Source organism: Capra hircus, chromosome 6 (genome assembly GCF_001704415.2).
Source record: "Capra hircus breed San Clemente chromosome 6, ASM170441v1, whole genome shotgun sequence".
Classification (NCBI taxonomy): domain Eukaryota; kingdom Metazoa; phylum Chordata; class Mammalia; order Artiodactyla; family Bovidae; genus Capra; species Capra hircus.
In genome coordinates, this window is record NC_030813.1 from 93,111,817 (window position 1) to 93,125,724 (window position 13,908).

General features: G+C 41.5%; 1 protein-coding gene across 2 annotated transcripts in view; it reads left to right on the top strand.

Moving 5' to 3' along the window:
- The window catches only part of MRPL1 (mitochondrial ribosomal protein L1), a 70,882-nt gene extending 56,989 nt beyond the window's left edge, over positions 1–13,893 (top strand). The window contains exons 8-9 of one of the 2 annotated variants that reach the window (XM_005681806.3): positions 8,369–8,450; positions 13,269–13,893. In XM_005681806.3, coding sequence (XP_005681863.2) covers positions 8,369–8,450; positions 13,269–13,387 — 201 coding nt within the window. In that variant the 3' untranslated portion in view covers positions 13,388–13,893. Of the gene's footprint in view, positions 1–8,368; positions 8,451–13,268 lie in introns of those variants that run through there. The other variant, XM_018049624.1, reaches the window with a different exon arrangement.

Below are 13,908 nucleotides of genomic sequence, written 5' to 3' on the forward strand. Positions count from 1 at the left end.
AGTGCAAACATGAAATAGTCTTCCCCACTCCTTGATTCCTAGCATGCTATGCAGTTTCGCTTCTGTCTTATACACAGGCATGTGAGGTGAGTGACAGGCATAATTCCAGTGATCTAATTCAGAAATTAAAAGTGCAGTGAGATCCAGTTCAAAACTCTGATCTCATATCCAAAGATTTTCCTTGTTCAAGTTGGAACCAGGCTTTTATGGCTCATGAGCTGAAGCGGGGAGGGCTTATTAAAATTTCGTTCACGCCTTCTTCCACTCTAGACTGTAGAGTGTGGCAGTGACTCAATTCAGCTGTAAATGCCTCGCTCCACTGCAGGTTCCAGGCATAACTCCCATGTGTAAAGGCTTAACAAAGGGAGTAGAAGCAACTGCCCTGTCTTACCTGCTTGTGTTTGTGGCCCCGCTTTGGTTGTCGCTGCTCCTCTGACCAGCTCTTACTGATTTGATGTCCTTCAAGCATATGTTTGTTCAACCACCAGTTCCCTCCTCTGGCAGTGCCCCCAGTCCACATAGGAGCTTTTTGGAGCCTTGCCTCTTGGCCTGCTTTTGCTTTGCATGGTTGTTGATTATGGTGAGAATATTATGACCTTAATTGTTGGTATCTTTCTTTAGAATATAGAGTGTGGATGCAAGCATGTGTGCTAAGTCATGTTTGACTTTTGGTGACCCCATAGACTGTAGCCCGCCAGGCTCCTCCGTCCATGGAATTTTCCAGGCAATAATACTGGAGTGTGTTGCCATACCCTCCTCCAAGAGATCTTCATGACCAAGGGATCAAACTTGCATCTCTTATATCTTCTGCATTGGCAGCTGGGTTCTTTTCCACTAGTGCCACCTGGGAAGGCCAAGAATATAGGGCATTAAATGCCTTTTTTGCTTTCAGATGTAGACTCTGGTCATCAGTCCTGAACAAACTTCCAGAAAGGCCGCATGCAATATCTTGTTTCAAGCGTGTATGTAAAATTTGCGGCAGTTGTCAGAACAGTTGCTGAGCATTTTTCCTACTTTTATTTTAAATGGCAGTTCAATTCTTAGCTTGAAAAAACATTTTTTTGCCTCATCTGCATAAGTAGATGCATTGTAGGATACATTGAAAGTCTATCAGCACCCAACAAAGCTGTCTGTTAAACACACAAAACAAAAATCATTTCTGTTGTAGCGATGATGAATGGTTTCTTTTGGCCACTACTTTCCCAGGCATCCTTTGGTCTGTCTTCCTCACCGGGGGTCTGCAGACTGTGGTCTGTGGGACCCTCCCAGCTCCCCAGCTGTTTCTGTAAGTTACACTTTCTTAAGCACAGCTGTGGTCGTCGTTCATGCATTCTCTAGGATGGCTTTTGCACCACAACAGCAGAATTGAGTATTTGTGACAGCCCGTTTGGCCTGCAAAGCCCCAGATATTTTCTCTCTGACCAGTTATAGAGAAAAGTTTGGCAGTTCCTGTTATACACCCTTCCTTTAAAATTCTTTCTAAAACATAGCTCGGAAATACCAGTTGTTTACTTATAAACATTAAGTAGCTTCTCATGGTTGAGAGAATATAGTCTAAAATCTTCAGGGCTTCCCAGGTAGTGCTAGTGGTAAAGAACCCACCTGCCAATGCAGGAGGCATAAGAGATGCAGGTTCAGTCCCTGGGTCTGGAAGATCCCCTGGAGGAGGGAGAGCAAGGCAACCCACTCCAGTATTCTTGCCTGGAGAATCCCATGGACGGGGGAGCCTGGTGGGCTACAGTCCATGAGGTCGCAAAGAATCAGAAACAAGGGAGGCGACTTAGGATGCACACATTCTCAAATCTTTAGCTATAGATTCAAATCTTTTTACAGTGTCGTCTCAAATCACTATGCCAAGTTCAAATTCAGGGTTTCCTGTTATTTTCAGTGATGTAACTTGATGTCTGGCGTTGCAAATTGGCTGAGTTTGGCTCCCAGACTTGTTTTGTTTTATTGATTCAGCATTTAAAAACTAGATGATATCACCCAGAAATCCAGATTCCTTGTTATTCTTGATGAGTCAAGAGTTCTGATAAACTGGCCCCAGAGACCTCAGTGTAATGTTCTGTTAGCACTGAGTGGCCACTGCCTCCTCCCTGTGGGGCAGTGCTGTTCACCTCTGCACAGCCTGTGTCCTGCAGGTCATATATGCACATGCACTCAAACCCAGCCCGCTTCAGTCATGCATGTTACCAGCTCTGGCCACTGGAGTCATTTGAGTTTGCAACCAACCCTGGGCAGTGAGATGCCTCCTGGTCGCCTGAACCACCTGTTCTCACAGTACCGTGTGTTCCTCCCTCTGCCTAGTAGATCCTCTTTGTCTTCAGAACTCTTCATCCTTTAAGCCTCCATTTAAATATCACCTTTGTGAGGCCTTCCCTGTCACAGTCACTTCTCCTTCTGTACCCTTGTGGCACTTTGTTCATTTAGTTTGAGTGGCACCAGTCACATTGTATTTTAGTGACCACATGGTAAGCTCCTTGATGGTAAGATTTGTGTCTTCCTCATCTTTCCATTCCTAGGCCCCAGTCAGTGCTCAACAAAGAGTGAAGGCCAAGTGAATGTTGCTAGATTGTGTGCTGTGAACATCTAAAAGCTGGGAATGTAGAAAAGGATTCATTCGGCAGAAGGAAAAATTTGCATTTTTCCCACTTAAATGCATATTCTTTTCCTTTCAGTATTTCACTTAGTTTCCTCTTTTTCTTTCCTTAGTTTATAACAAGTCATTTGTGTTTTCCAGAGAATGGATACTTCAGTTTTCATAAGGATTACCATCACTTTCTAGCTGTGCCCAGGGTCACAAGCTAATAAGCGGTGGAAGTGGGTTTCAGAGTTACATTTCTCTGCCTTTAGAGCTTATGCACATAGCTGCTGGACTGCTCTTTATCATCTGGGTGCTTTTGAATAAGTTACAAAGTTTTCTAAGTCTCAGTTTCTAATTGTAAAAGGAAAACGATAATGGGACCCATCTTTAGGATATTTGGGAGAAATAAGTGAGAATGTGTAAGTGCTTAGAATAGAGTTGGCTTAGAGTAAGCACCCAATAAATAGAGCTGCTCTATTTCTACTACCTCTACTACCACCCCGACCACTACCACTACTGCTGCTGCTATCACTTTCCTTGATGTTGTGTAGGAAATACACAGACGGTCTTCTTTTTCTTGGTTTAAACCTTCAGGAGTCAAGGGAATTAGGAGTGTTGGCCCACTTGCAGAAACCACTGCCAGGCGACCCTGTGTATGATCCTAGATCATTGCACTTGGAAGAGATTTGGAAGGTCAGATGTTCTAACAAGTGCTTATTCAAAGCAGCAGTTCTCTCTGCAGTTTCCAGTTAGAGATGATCAGTCATCTAGAGGCTGTTGGAACATTTACAGTGACAGAAGTGGGCCACTTTAGGAGGAACACAGGAGTGTTTAAAAACTGTGCGCACATACTTTGCTTTTCTTTTTTAGGTCTGTCCCCTGTAAAATGTAGACAATTAAGTTGAATCCTTTTTCCATACTCTTGTCCTTAGTCTTTCAAAGTATTTGAGCTGACTTCCAACATTGGTGGTTCTCCAGGTGTGGCCCAAGGATTCCTTTTAACTGAGACCCTTTCCTCAGGAGCTTTTCTTCTCTCCTCCTCTTTCTCTTAACCTAAGAATCGTTGAAGACCCTAAAAACATGAGCTAAAATTTTTGTGTGCCTGAGTACCTTATTCTGGAGCAAGATTTGGTAACCGAAAAAAGTTTAAGAATCACAGCCTCAGACAGTCTCATGACTACATTTTGTCCTGCATGTATCTGTATCTCAAAGGGACAAAAAGTAGTTAAGAATCACAGTTTTTTAGTTCTCCCATAATGGTAGAAAGTGATTGAAAGCAGGAGTTATGATTGCAGGGAAAGAGGAAAATCTGAGAGTCAAAGAAATGAAGTTTACCTATATCCACTGAGCCACCACGCTGACATCTTTGCGAAGTTGTCTGTCTAGTGTGCTTAGAAGATAAGTGCATGCTCAGTTATGTCCAACTCTTTGCATCCTCATGGACTGTGTAGCCTGCCAAACTCCTCTGTCTATGGTATTCTCCAGGCAAGAATACTGGAGTGGGTTGCCATTTCCTCCTCCAGGAGATCTTCCCGACCCAGGGATCAAACCTGCGTCTCCTGTGTCTCCTGCATTGTAGGCAGATTCTTTACTCACTGAACCACTTAGAAAGGCCTTAGTGTGCTTAGTGAGTTATTTCTGATATAATAAGGATGAAAGCAGAAGGTAGGATTCAGTAAATCAGTCTTTTCTTAAAAACATTAATGGGGGCTTCCCTGATAGCTCACTGGTAAAGAATCCACCTACCAGTGTAGGAGACCCAGGTTCAGGTCCTGATCCGGGAAGATCTCACATGCCATGGAGCAGCTAAGCCCATGTGCCACAACTTTTGAGTCTGTGCTCTGGAGCCTGGGAGCTGCAACTACTGAGCCCACGTGCCACTACTACTGAGCCCACACACCCTAGAGTGTGTATTGTGCTACAAGAGAAGTCACTGCAATGAGAAGCCTGGCAACCCACTCCAGTACTCTTGCCTGGAAAATCCCATGGACAGAGGAGCCTGGTAGGCTGCAGTTCATAGGGTTGCTAAGAGCTGAGCGACTTCACTTTGACTTTTCAGTTTCATGCATTGGAAAAGAAAATGGCAACCCACCCAAGTGTTCTTGCCTGGAGAGCCTGGGGGATGGGGGAGCCTGGTGGGCTGCCGTCTACGGGGTCGCACAGGACAGGGCAGGAGAGCCTGGTGGGCTGCCATCTATGGGGTCGCACAGTGTTGGACACGACTGAAGTGACTTAGCAGCAGCAGCAGCATGCTCATAAAACATACAACTTTTTCATAATTTTATACAATATCTAAAATAAAAAGTAAAGTGAGATGTGTGACTATATTTATTTTAAGATTTAGTAGAGGACATAGTACTAACTATGAAAGACTAAGGACAAGAATACACAGAAGGACTGTACAGAAAAGATCTTCACGACCCAGATAATTACAGCGGTCTGATCACTCACCTAGAACCAGACATCCTGGAATGTGAAGTCAAGTGGGCCTTAGAAAGCATCACTACAAACAAAGCTAGTGGAGGTCATGGAATTCCAGTGGAACTGTTTCAAATCCTGAAAGATGATGCTGTGAAAGTGCTGCACTCAATATGCCAGCAAATTTGGAAAATTCAGCAGTGGCCACAGGACTGGAAAAGGTCCATTTTCATTCCAATCCCAAAGAAAGACAATGCCAAAGAATATTCAAACTACCACACAATTGCACTCATCTCACCCTCTAATAAAGTAATGCTCAAAATTCTCTAAGCCAGGCTTGGGCAATACGTGAACCGTGAACTTCCAGATGTTCAAGCTGGTTTTAGAAAAGGCAGAGGAATCAGAGATCAAATTGCCAACATCCACTGGATCATGGAAAAAGCAAGAGAGTTCCAGAAAAACATCTACTTATGCTTTATTGACTATGCCAAAGCCTTGGACTGTGTGGATCACAATAAACTGGAAAATTCTGAAAGAGATGGGAATACCAGACCACCTGACCTGCCTCTTGAGAAATGTGTGTGCAGGTCAGGAAGCAACAGTTAGAACTGGACATGGAACAACAGACTGGCTCCATATAGGAAAAGGAGTACGTCAAGGCTGTGTATTGTCACCCTGCTTATTTAACTTCTATGCCGAGTACATCATGAGAAACACTGGGCTGGAAGAAGCACAAGCTGAAATGGAGATTGCCAGGAGAAAGAAACATCAATCAATCAATCACCTCAGATATGCAGATGACACCACCCTTATGGCAGAAAGTAAGGAGGAACTAAAAAGCCTCTTGATAAAAGTGAAAGGGGGGAGTGAAAAAGTTGGCTTAAAGCTCAACATTCAGAAAACTAAGATCATGGCATCTGGTCCCATCACTTCATGGGAAATAGAGGGGGAAACAGTGCTTACAGTGTCAGACTTAATTTTGGGGGGCTCCAAAATCACTGCAGATGGTGATTGCAGCCATGAAATTAAAAGATGCTTACTGCTTGGAAGGAAAGTTATGACCAACCTAGATAGCATATTCAAAAGCAGAGACATTACTTTGCTAACAAAGGTCCCTCTAGTCAAGGCTATGGTTTTTCCTGTGGTTACGTATGGATGTGAGAGTTGGACTGTGAAGAAAGCTGAGCAGTGAAGAATTGATGCTTTTGAACTGTGGTGTTGGAGAAGACTCTTGAGAGTCCCTTGGACTGCAAGGAGATCCAACCAGTCCATTCTGAAGGAGATCAACCCTGGGATTTCTTTGGAAGGAATGATGCTAAAGCTGAAGCTTCAGTACTTTGGCTACCTCATGCGAAGTGTTGACTCATTGTTTTCCAATGACCCTGATGCTGGGAGGGATTGGGGGCAAGAGGAGAAGTGGGCGACAGAGGATGAGAAGGCTGGATGGCATCACCAACTCGATGTACGTGAGTCTGTGTGAACTCCAGGAGTTGGTGATGGACAGGGAGGCCTGGCGTGCTGCAGTTCATGGGGTTACAAAGAATTGGACATGACTGAGCGACTCAGCTGATAGCACTAACGATTAGACGTGCTAAAATTTGGACAAAAGTGTAAGCAGTATTTTAAAACAGTTTATGTATTTTAAGATTTTATGAAATCATTGAGGGCATCTGTTTTGCATTTCTGGAGCCTATGTTGTTAGTTTACAGTAGGAATGGCCGTATAGGTCTGCAGAAAGTATAGTCACAAACATCTGAGTGTAGTATACAATGTCCAGCAGTCTAGCTTGTAACTGTTAAGGAAGGTATTTGGACCTCTTGCTTTTTCTTGTATGTATTACTTTCCCAAATTTAAGGTAGGTATAGGTCTTTGTGGGCTTCCCTGGTGGCTCAGTGGTAAAGAATCTGCCTGCCTAGCAGGAGATGCGAGTTTGATCCCTGAGTCAGGAAGATCCCTGAGAGAAAGAAATGGCAACCCACTCCAGTATTCTTGCCTGGGAAATGCCATGGAGAGAGGAGCCTGGCGGGCTGCAATCCATAGGAAACGACCTAGTGGCTAAAGAACAACAATAGATCTTTACAAAGGATAAATCAATTCCTTAGAGCAGTGTTGGTTACTTCAGTTGATAATAGAAAGAAGGGCCTTTTGAGGTAAAGGGGAGAATTAAGAGACGAATGAAAAGACACGTGTTGATACTCTACATGTTTTCTTTTTTCTGCCATAGCAAATGTAAGGTACCTTGTCTGTCAGTGAACTACTTACTTTGATGGAATTTAATGTCTGTAAGGTCTAATAGATTTAATAAGGAGAACTAAGCATTGCTTGATTTTCTTTTTTCTCCCCTCTCAAACCTCCCACTTATGGATTGGCATAAAATGAAAATTCCTCCAATAATGTCCAGACCTTCTCATTTAGGGTTTGATACTGTATCATACCCAAGTGCATGTTGAATAAATATTGTCTGATGATGATGAGAATAATTTTCTTTTCAGGAGGAATTCTTTATATGCTTTTCTCACAGTGGTCTCAAGAGTCATTGGGAAATAAAATTCTTGTTTGATCTTGAATTCTTACTGTGTAATTTTTACCAATTACACTATTACAAGTTTTATATGAATTTTAAAAACTGGATTCGTTTGACAACATGCAAAATCCTTTAAACATAGGACTGTAACAGAATTGATTTTTAGTGGCATATTTAAGAGAATAACATGCATTGAATTTTGAATGAGAAACCCTAGGACTTTCCAAAGATGCATGCTGGGTTAGGTGTTTTATGAATAGGGCTCATTCACTATATAGGACTTACTGTAGCTTTTGCTAAGTAGGAAGATAATTGTTATTGCACTTAGAGAGTGTTAGCATAGCATCTAGGAAATGTCTCTGTGTGAGATATGTGTTATCTGAATGTGTATAGTCAAGGACTTTCATTTTGGACTTTTGAAAGCATTAACTTCCAAATATTTTCTCAAGTTTCTTTTAAAAAATAAATTAACAACTTTAAGAAAAAAATATCACTGATTCCTGGGGTGGAGAAGTGGCGGGTAGGGATGGTATATTCTACCCAACAATATGCTTTGTGGAAATTTGGAATTCAAGGAATCACAGGTGGGAACCACTTCAAAATACTTTGCTGTAATATGTTCTAAAAGGTAATTGAGTCGTGACATGTAGAGACATATAAATGTAGCATTCTAAAAGAAGAGCTTTAGAAGTTTTTTCTTTCACAGTAGAATCCCTTAGTAGATAATTTGTACTAGTTGAATATTTGAAAAAACTGTATGGAATAACTATTGATACAGTTAGCAAAAATTGTACTGTTGTCTTACTTTTACATCATTAATGTTATGTATCCTTTTCTTTCAGCTGGATATGCCAAGTGACCAGATAGCTGCCAATCTGCAAGCCGTTATCAATGAAGTTTGTAGGCAAAGACCACTGAATTTGGGTAAGTGGTTCACTGGGGTTAGACTTCCCTATAATCCTGGGATGCTTTAAAAATGTAAAATATTAAGAAAACAGTCCAGTTAATATGCAACTATAGTAACATGATATTTCCAGGAGTTAAAGCAATACAATTGAATTCACCAAAGTATTCCTGATCCTTGTTAATAAGTTGTACTTGTCTAGAGAGGAAACCTCTTTAACAGTAATAGGGAATACACTGTGAAGCCTTGATAAATTCCCACATTATTTCTATCATTAAATGTAATCAAATTTGAAAGAAAACTGTAACAGATTGCCTTAAACTTAAAATAGTGTTTAAGCAGAAACTAAAATCATTTGTGAGATAGATCATATTGTGAGCCAGACCATTCACTTTGTCACCGGTACTAGCAGTTGGCTTGCTTTATCTTATTTATTTTGGAAAAGAGACAAAGTTTTAGTCATGTCAGAAGAATCACACTTTGTAAACGGGGTGATTCATGGAGAACAGTGAAACTTGATGTAGCAGCTGTGTCATAAGCTCAGAACATGTATAACTCCCACTGTATCACTTGCCATTCACAAACATGTGTTCTCTTGTGGCTGACTGAAACCAATCAAGAGTCCATTTCCCTCAACTGACTCAGTACTTACAGGCTTCCCGTTATAGGAGTCTGTCACATTTTGTTTTATAAACCACATGTATAATTAAAATACAATCTGCTATATTTAACCTTCTTTGGGAGTTAAACCCACTGGTGAATATGTTAATTCTGTTCTGCTGAGTATGACCATCAGTTCAGTTCAGTCGCTCATTAGTGTCCAGCTCTTTGCAACCCCGTGAATTGCAGCACGCCAGGCCTCCCTGTCCATCACCAACTTCCGGAGTTGACCCAGACTCACGTCCATCGAGTCACTGATGCCATCCAGTGATCTCATCCTCTGTCGCCGCCTTCTCCTCGTGCCCCCAATCCCTCCCAGCATCAGAGTCTTCTCCAATGAGTCAACTCTTCGCATGAGGTGGCCAAAGTACCGGAGTTTCACCTTTAGCATCATTCCTTCCAAAGAAATCCCAGGGCTGATCTCCTTTAGAATGGACTGGTTGGATCTCCTTGCAGTCCAAGGGACTCTCAAGAGTCTTCTCCAACTCCACAGTTCAAAAGCATCAATTCTTTGGCACTCAGCTTTCTTCACGGTCCAACTCTCACATCCATACATGACCACTGGGAAAACCATAGCCTTGAATAGATGCACTTTTGTTGGCAAAGTAAAGTCTCTGCTTTTAAATATGCTATTTAGGTTGGTCATAACTTTCCTTCCAAGGAGCAGGCGTCTTTTAATTTCATGGCTGCAGTCACCATCTACAGTGATTTTGGAGCCCCCCAAAATAAAGTCTGACACTGTAACCACTGTTTCCCCCTCTATTTCCCATGAAGTGATGGGACCAGATGCCATGATCTTAGTTTTCTGAATGTTGAGCTTTAAGCCAACTTTTTCACTCTCTTCTTTCACTTTCATCAGGAGGCTGTTTAGTTCCTCTTCACTTTCTGCCATAAGGGTGGTGTCATCTGCATATCTGAGGTGATTGATATTTCTCCTGGTAATCGTGATTCCAGTTTGTGCTTCTTCCAGCCCAGTGTTTCTCATGATGTACTCGGCATAGAAGTTAAATAAGCAGGGTGACAATACACAGCCTTGGCGTACTCCTTTTCCTATATGGAGCCAGTCTGTTGTTCCATGTCCAGTTCTAACTGTTGCTTCCTGACCTGCACACACATTTCTCAAGAGGCAGGTCAGGTGGTCTGGTATTCCCATCTCTTTCAGAATTTTCCAGTTTATTGTGATCCACACAGTCCAAGGCTTTGGCATAGTCAATAAAGCATAAGTAGATGTTTTTCTGGAACTCTCTTGCTTTTTCCATGATCCAGTGGATGCTGGCAATTTGATCTCTGATTCCTCTGCCTTTTCTAAAACCAGCTTGAACATCTGGAAGTTCATGGTTCACCTATTGCTGAAGCCTGGGTTTGAGCATGACTTTACTAGCGTGTGAGATGAGTGCAATTGTGCAGTAGTTTGAGCAATCTTTGGCATTGCCTTTCTTTGGGATTGAGATGAAAACGGACCTTTTCCAGTCCTGTGGCCACTGCTGAATTTTCCAAATTTGCTGGCATATTGAGTGCAGCACTTTCACAGCATCATCTTTTAAGATTTGAAATAGCTCCACTGGAATTCCGTGACCTCCACCAGCTTAGTTCGTGGTGATGCTTTCTAAAGCCCGCTTGATTTCACATTCCAGGATGTCTGGCTCTAGGTGAGTGATCACACCATCGTGATTATCTGGTCATGAAGATTTTTTTTGTACAGTTCTTCTGTATATTCTTGCCGCCTCTTCTTAATATCTTCTGCTTCTGTTAGGTCCATACCATTTCTGTCCTTTATCGAGCCCATCTTTGCATGAAATGTTCCCTTGGTATCTCTAATTTTCTTGAAGAGATTTCTAGTCTTTCCCATTCTGTTGTTTTCCTCTCTTTCTTTGTATTGGTCACTGAGGAAGGCTTTCTTATCTTCTTTCTATTCTGTGGAACTCTGCATTCAGATGCTTATATCTTTCCTATTTTCCTTTGTTTTTCTCTTCTCTTGTTTTCACAGCTCATTGTAAGGCCTCCCTAGACAGCCATTTTGCTTTTTTGCATTTCTTTTCCATGGGGATCGTCTTGATCCCTGTCTCCTGTACAATGTCTCGAACCTCCGTCCATAGTTCATCAGGCTCTCTATCTATCAGATAGATTCTTCTATTTCTTGGAGAACTTTGATTTCAGTATAAAAACCTCTGAGCCTATAGCAGGAATAGAATGATGAGTGTGTGTGTGTGTGTGTGTGTGTGTGTGTGTGTGTGTGTGTGTGTGTGTGTGTGTGTGTGTTAGTCGCTCAGTTGTGTCTGACTCTTTGTGATACCATGGCCTGAAGCCCACCAGACTCTCCTGTCCATGGAATTCTCCAGGCAAGAATACTGGAGTGGGTTCTCATTCCCTTCTCCAGGGCATCTTCCCAACCCAGGGATAGAACTGGGTCTCCTGCATTGCTGGCAGATTCTTTACCACTGAGCCACCAGGGAAGCCCTAGAATGATGAATAGTAAATCTTTAAAAGCAGTGTAGTTATCTTCTCTTTGCCATTTTAAATGACATCCCTTAACATTATCTTTATAAAAGCTTTTTTAATTTTTAGGAAATTTGACTAAAAAATGTTTGGTAACACAAAAGTAGCATATGTGCTGACTGTTCTAAATAAATATTGAAATCTTGCCATCTAAGGTAAATATCACCACCTGCTCCCTTTATGGTTGTCGTTGCAATAAAATAAATTCTAGATGATCACCTTCTGGAAGAGAGAAATGAATTATTAATGAATATGTGTGGTTTCATTGATAAATCTCTAGTAAACTCTAGTCAAGCTGGTTTTAGAAAGGGCAGAGGAACCAAAGATAAAATTGCCAACGTCTGCTGAATCATCGAAAAAGCAAGAGAGTTCAAGAAATACATCTATTTCTGCTTTATTGACTTAAGCCTTTGGCTATGTGGATCACAATAAACTGTGGAAAATTCTTCAAGAGATGGGAATACCAGACCACTTGACCTGCCTTTTGAGAAATTTGTATGCAGGTCAGGAAGCAACAGTTAGAACTGGACATGGAACAACAGACTGGTTCCAAATAGGAAAAGGAATACGTCAAGGCTGTGTATTGTCACCCTGCTTATTTAATTTCTATGCCGAGTACATCATGAGAAATGCTGGGCTGGAAGAAGCACAAGCTGGAATCCAGATTGCTGGGAGAAATATCAATCACCTCAGATATGCAGATGACACCACCCTTATGGCAGAAAGTGAAGAGGAACCAAAAAGCCTCTTGATGAAAGTGAAAAAGGAGAGTGAAAAAGTTGGCTTTAAGTTCAACATTCAGAAAACTAAGATCATGGCATCTGGTCCCGTCACTTCATGGGAAATAGATGGGGAAACAGTGGAAACAGTGTCAGACTTTATTTTTGAGGGCTCCAAAATCACTGCAGATGGTGACTGCAGCCATGAAATTAAAAGACTCCTGCTCCTTGAAAGGAAAGTTATGACCAACCTAGATGGCATATTCAAAAGCAGAGACATTACTTTTCCAACAAAAGTGCATCTATTCAAGGCTATGGTTTTCCTGTGGTCATGTATGGATGTGAGAGTTGGACTGTGAAGAGAGCTGAGCGCCGAAGAATTGATGCTTTTGAACTGTGGTGTTGGAGAAGACTCTTGAGAGTCCCTTGGACTGCAAGGAGATCCAACCAGTCCATTCTAAAGGAGATCAACCCTGCGATTTCTTTGGAAGGAATGACGCTAAAACTGAAACTCCAGTACTTTGCCCACCTCATGGGAAGAGTTGGCTCATTGGAAAAGACTCTGATGCTGGGAGGGATTGGGGGCAGGAGGAGAAGGGGACAACAGAAGATGAGATGACTGGATGGCATCACTGACTCGATGGACGTGAGTCTGAGTGAACTCCGGAAGTTGGTGATGGACAGGGAGGCCTGCTGTGCTGCTATTCATGGGGTCGCAAAGAGTCGGACACGACTGAGCATCTGAACTGAACTGAACTGAAACTCTAGTGCAGCTAGTATGCCTTCTTCTCTAGAAATGAAACAATCTTCCCTTTGTTATAATTTAAAATAATAGTTCAATAATATCAGTACTTTTCAAGTGAATCTATAACACGAATCGTATAAGGTTTCTTTTTGTATGTTTGTATTTGCTCATTAGGTGTTTGAAATAAAATGAGAATTGATTCTTGTCTCTGTTTTCAGGACCTTTTGTGGTACGTGCTTTCCTTCGAAGTTCAACAAGTGAAGGTTTGTTACTAAAAATCGAGCCATTGTTGCCTAAAGAAGCGGAAACCAAAGAAAGTGACGAAAAAGCTGCGTAAACGTGTGAAATTATTCTCACTGGATCGAGAAGCAACAGTGAAAATTGTAAAACTGTCTAAGTTTGGTGTCTTATTATTGATCATCATACGTGACAGTAAATTTTAACCCTGGAAAATCTTAGAACACTTTCAAAAATAAGGAAATAAAATTTGCTGTGTGTCTAAACCTACCTTTTAGATCCTGTTATATTTTCTTCCTAAGAATTCAGATTCTGCATGCTGGTAATTATAGCAGCAATTTCTAGCTTAATAACTGTCCCTTGAGAGCTATACCATCTGAGAGAAAAGTAAGGTCCTCATTTCCCACAGACAGAAAATGGAAGAACTGTGGGCTCTTTCACATATATGACTCTTCTAAAGAAAAATTATGGACAGTCTTCGTTCTGGAAACTTGTGAATGTTTTTTGTGATAGCATGAGTATAGAAAATGACTAATCCATTAAAACGGCTGGGAAATGTTTTTCCTCTTAGGAATCAGTTTATATTATTTGTATTTTTTGTAATAATACTGTATATTTTAA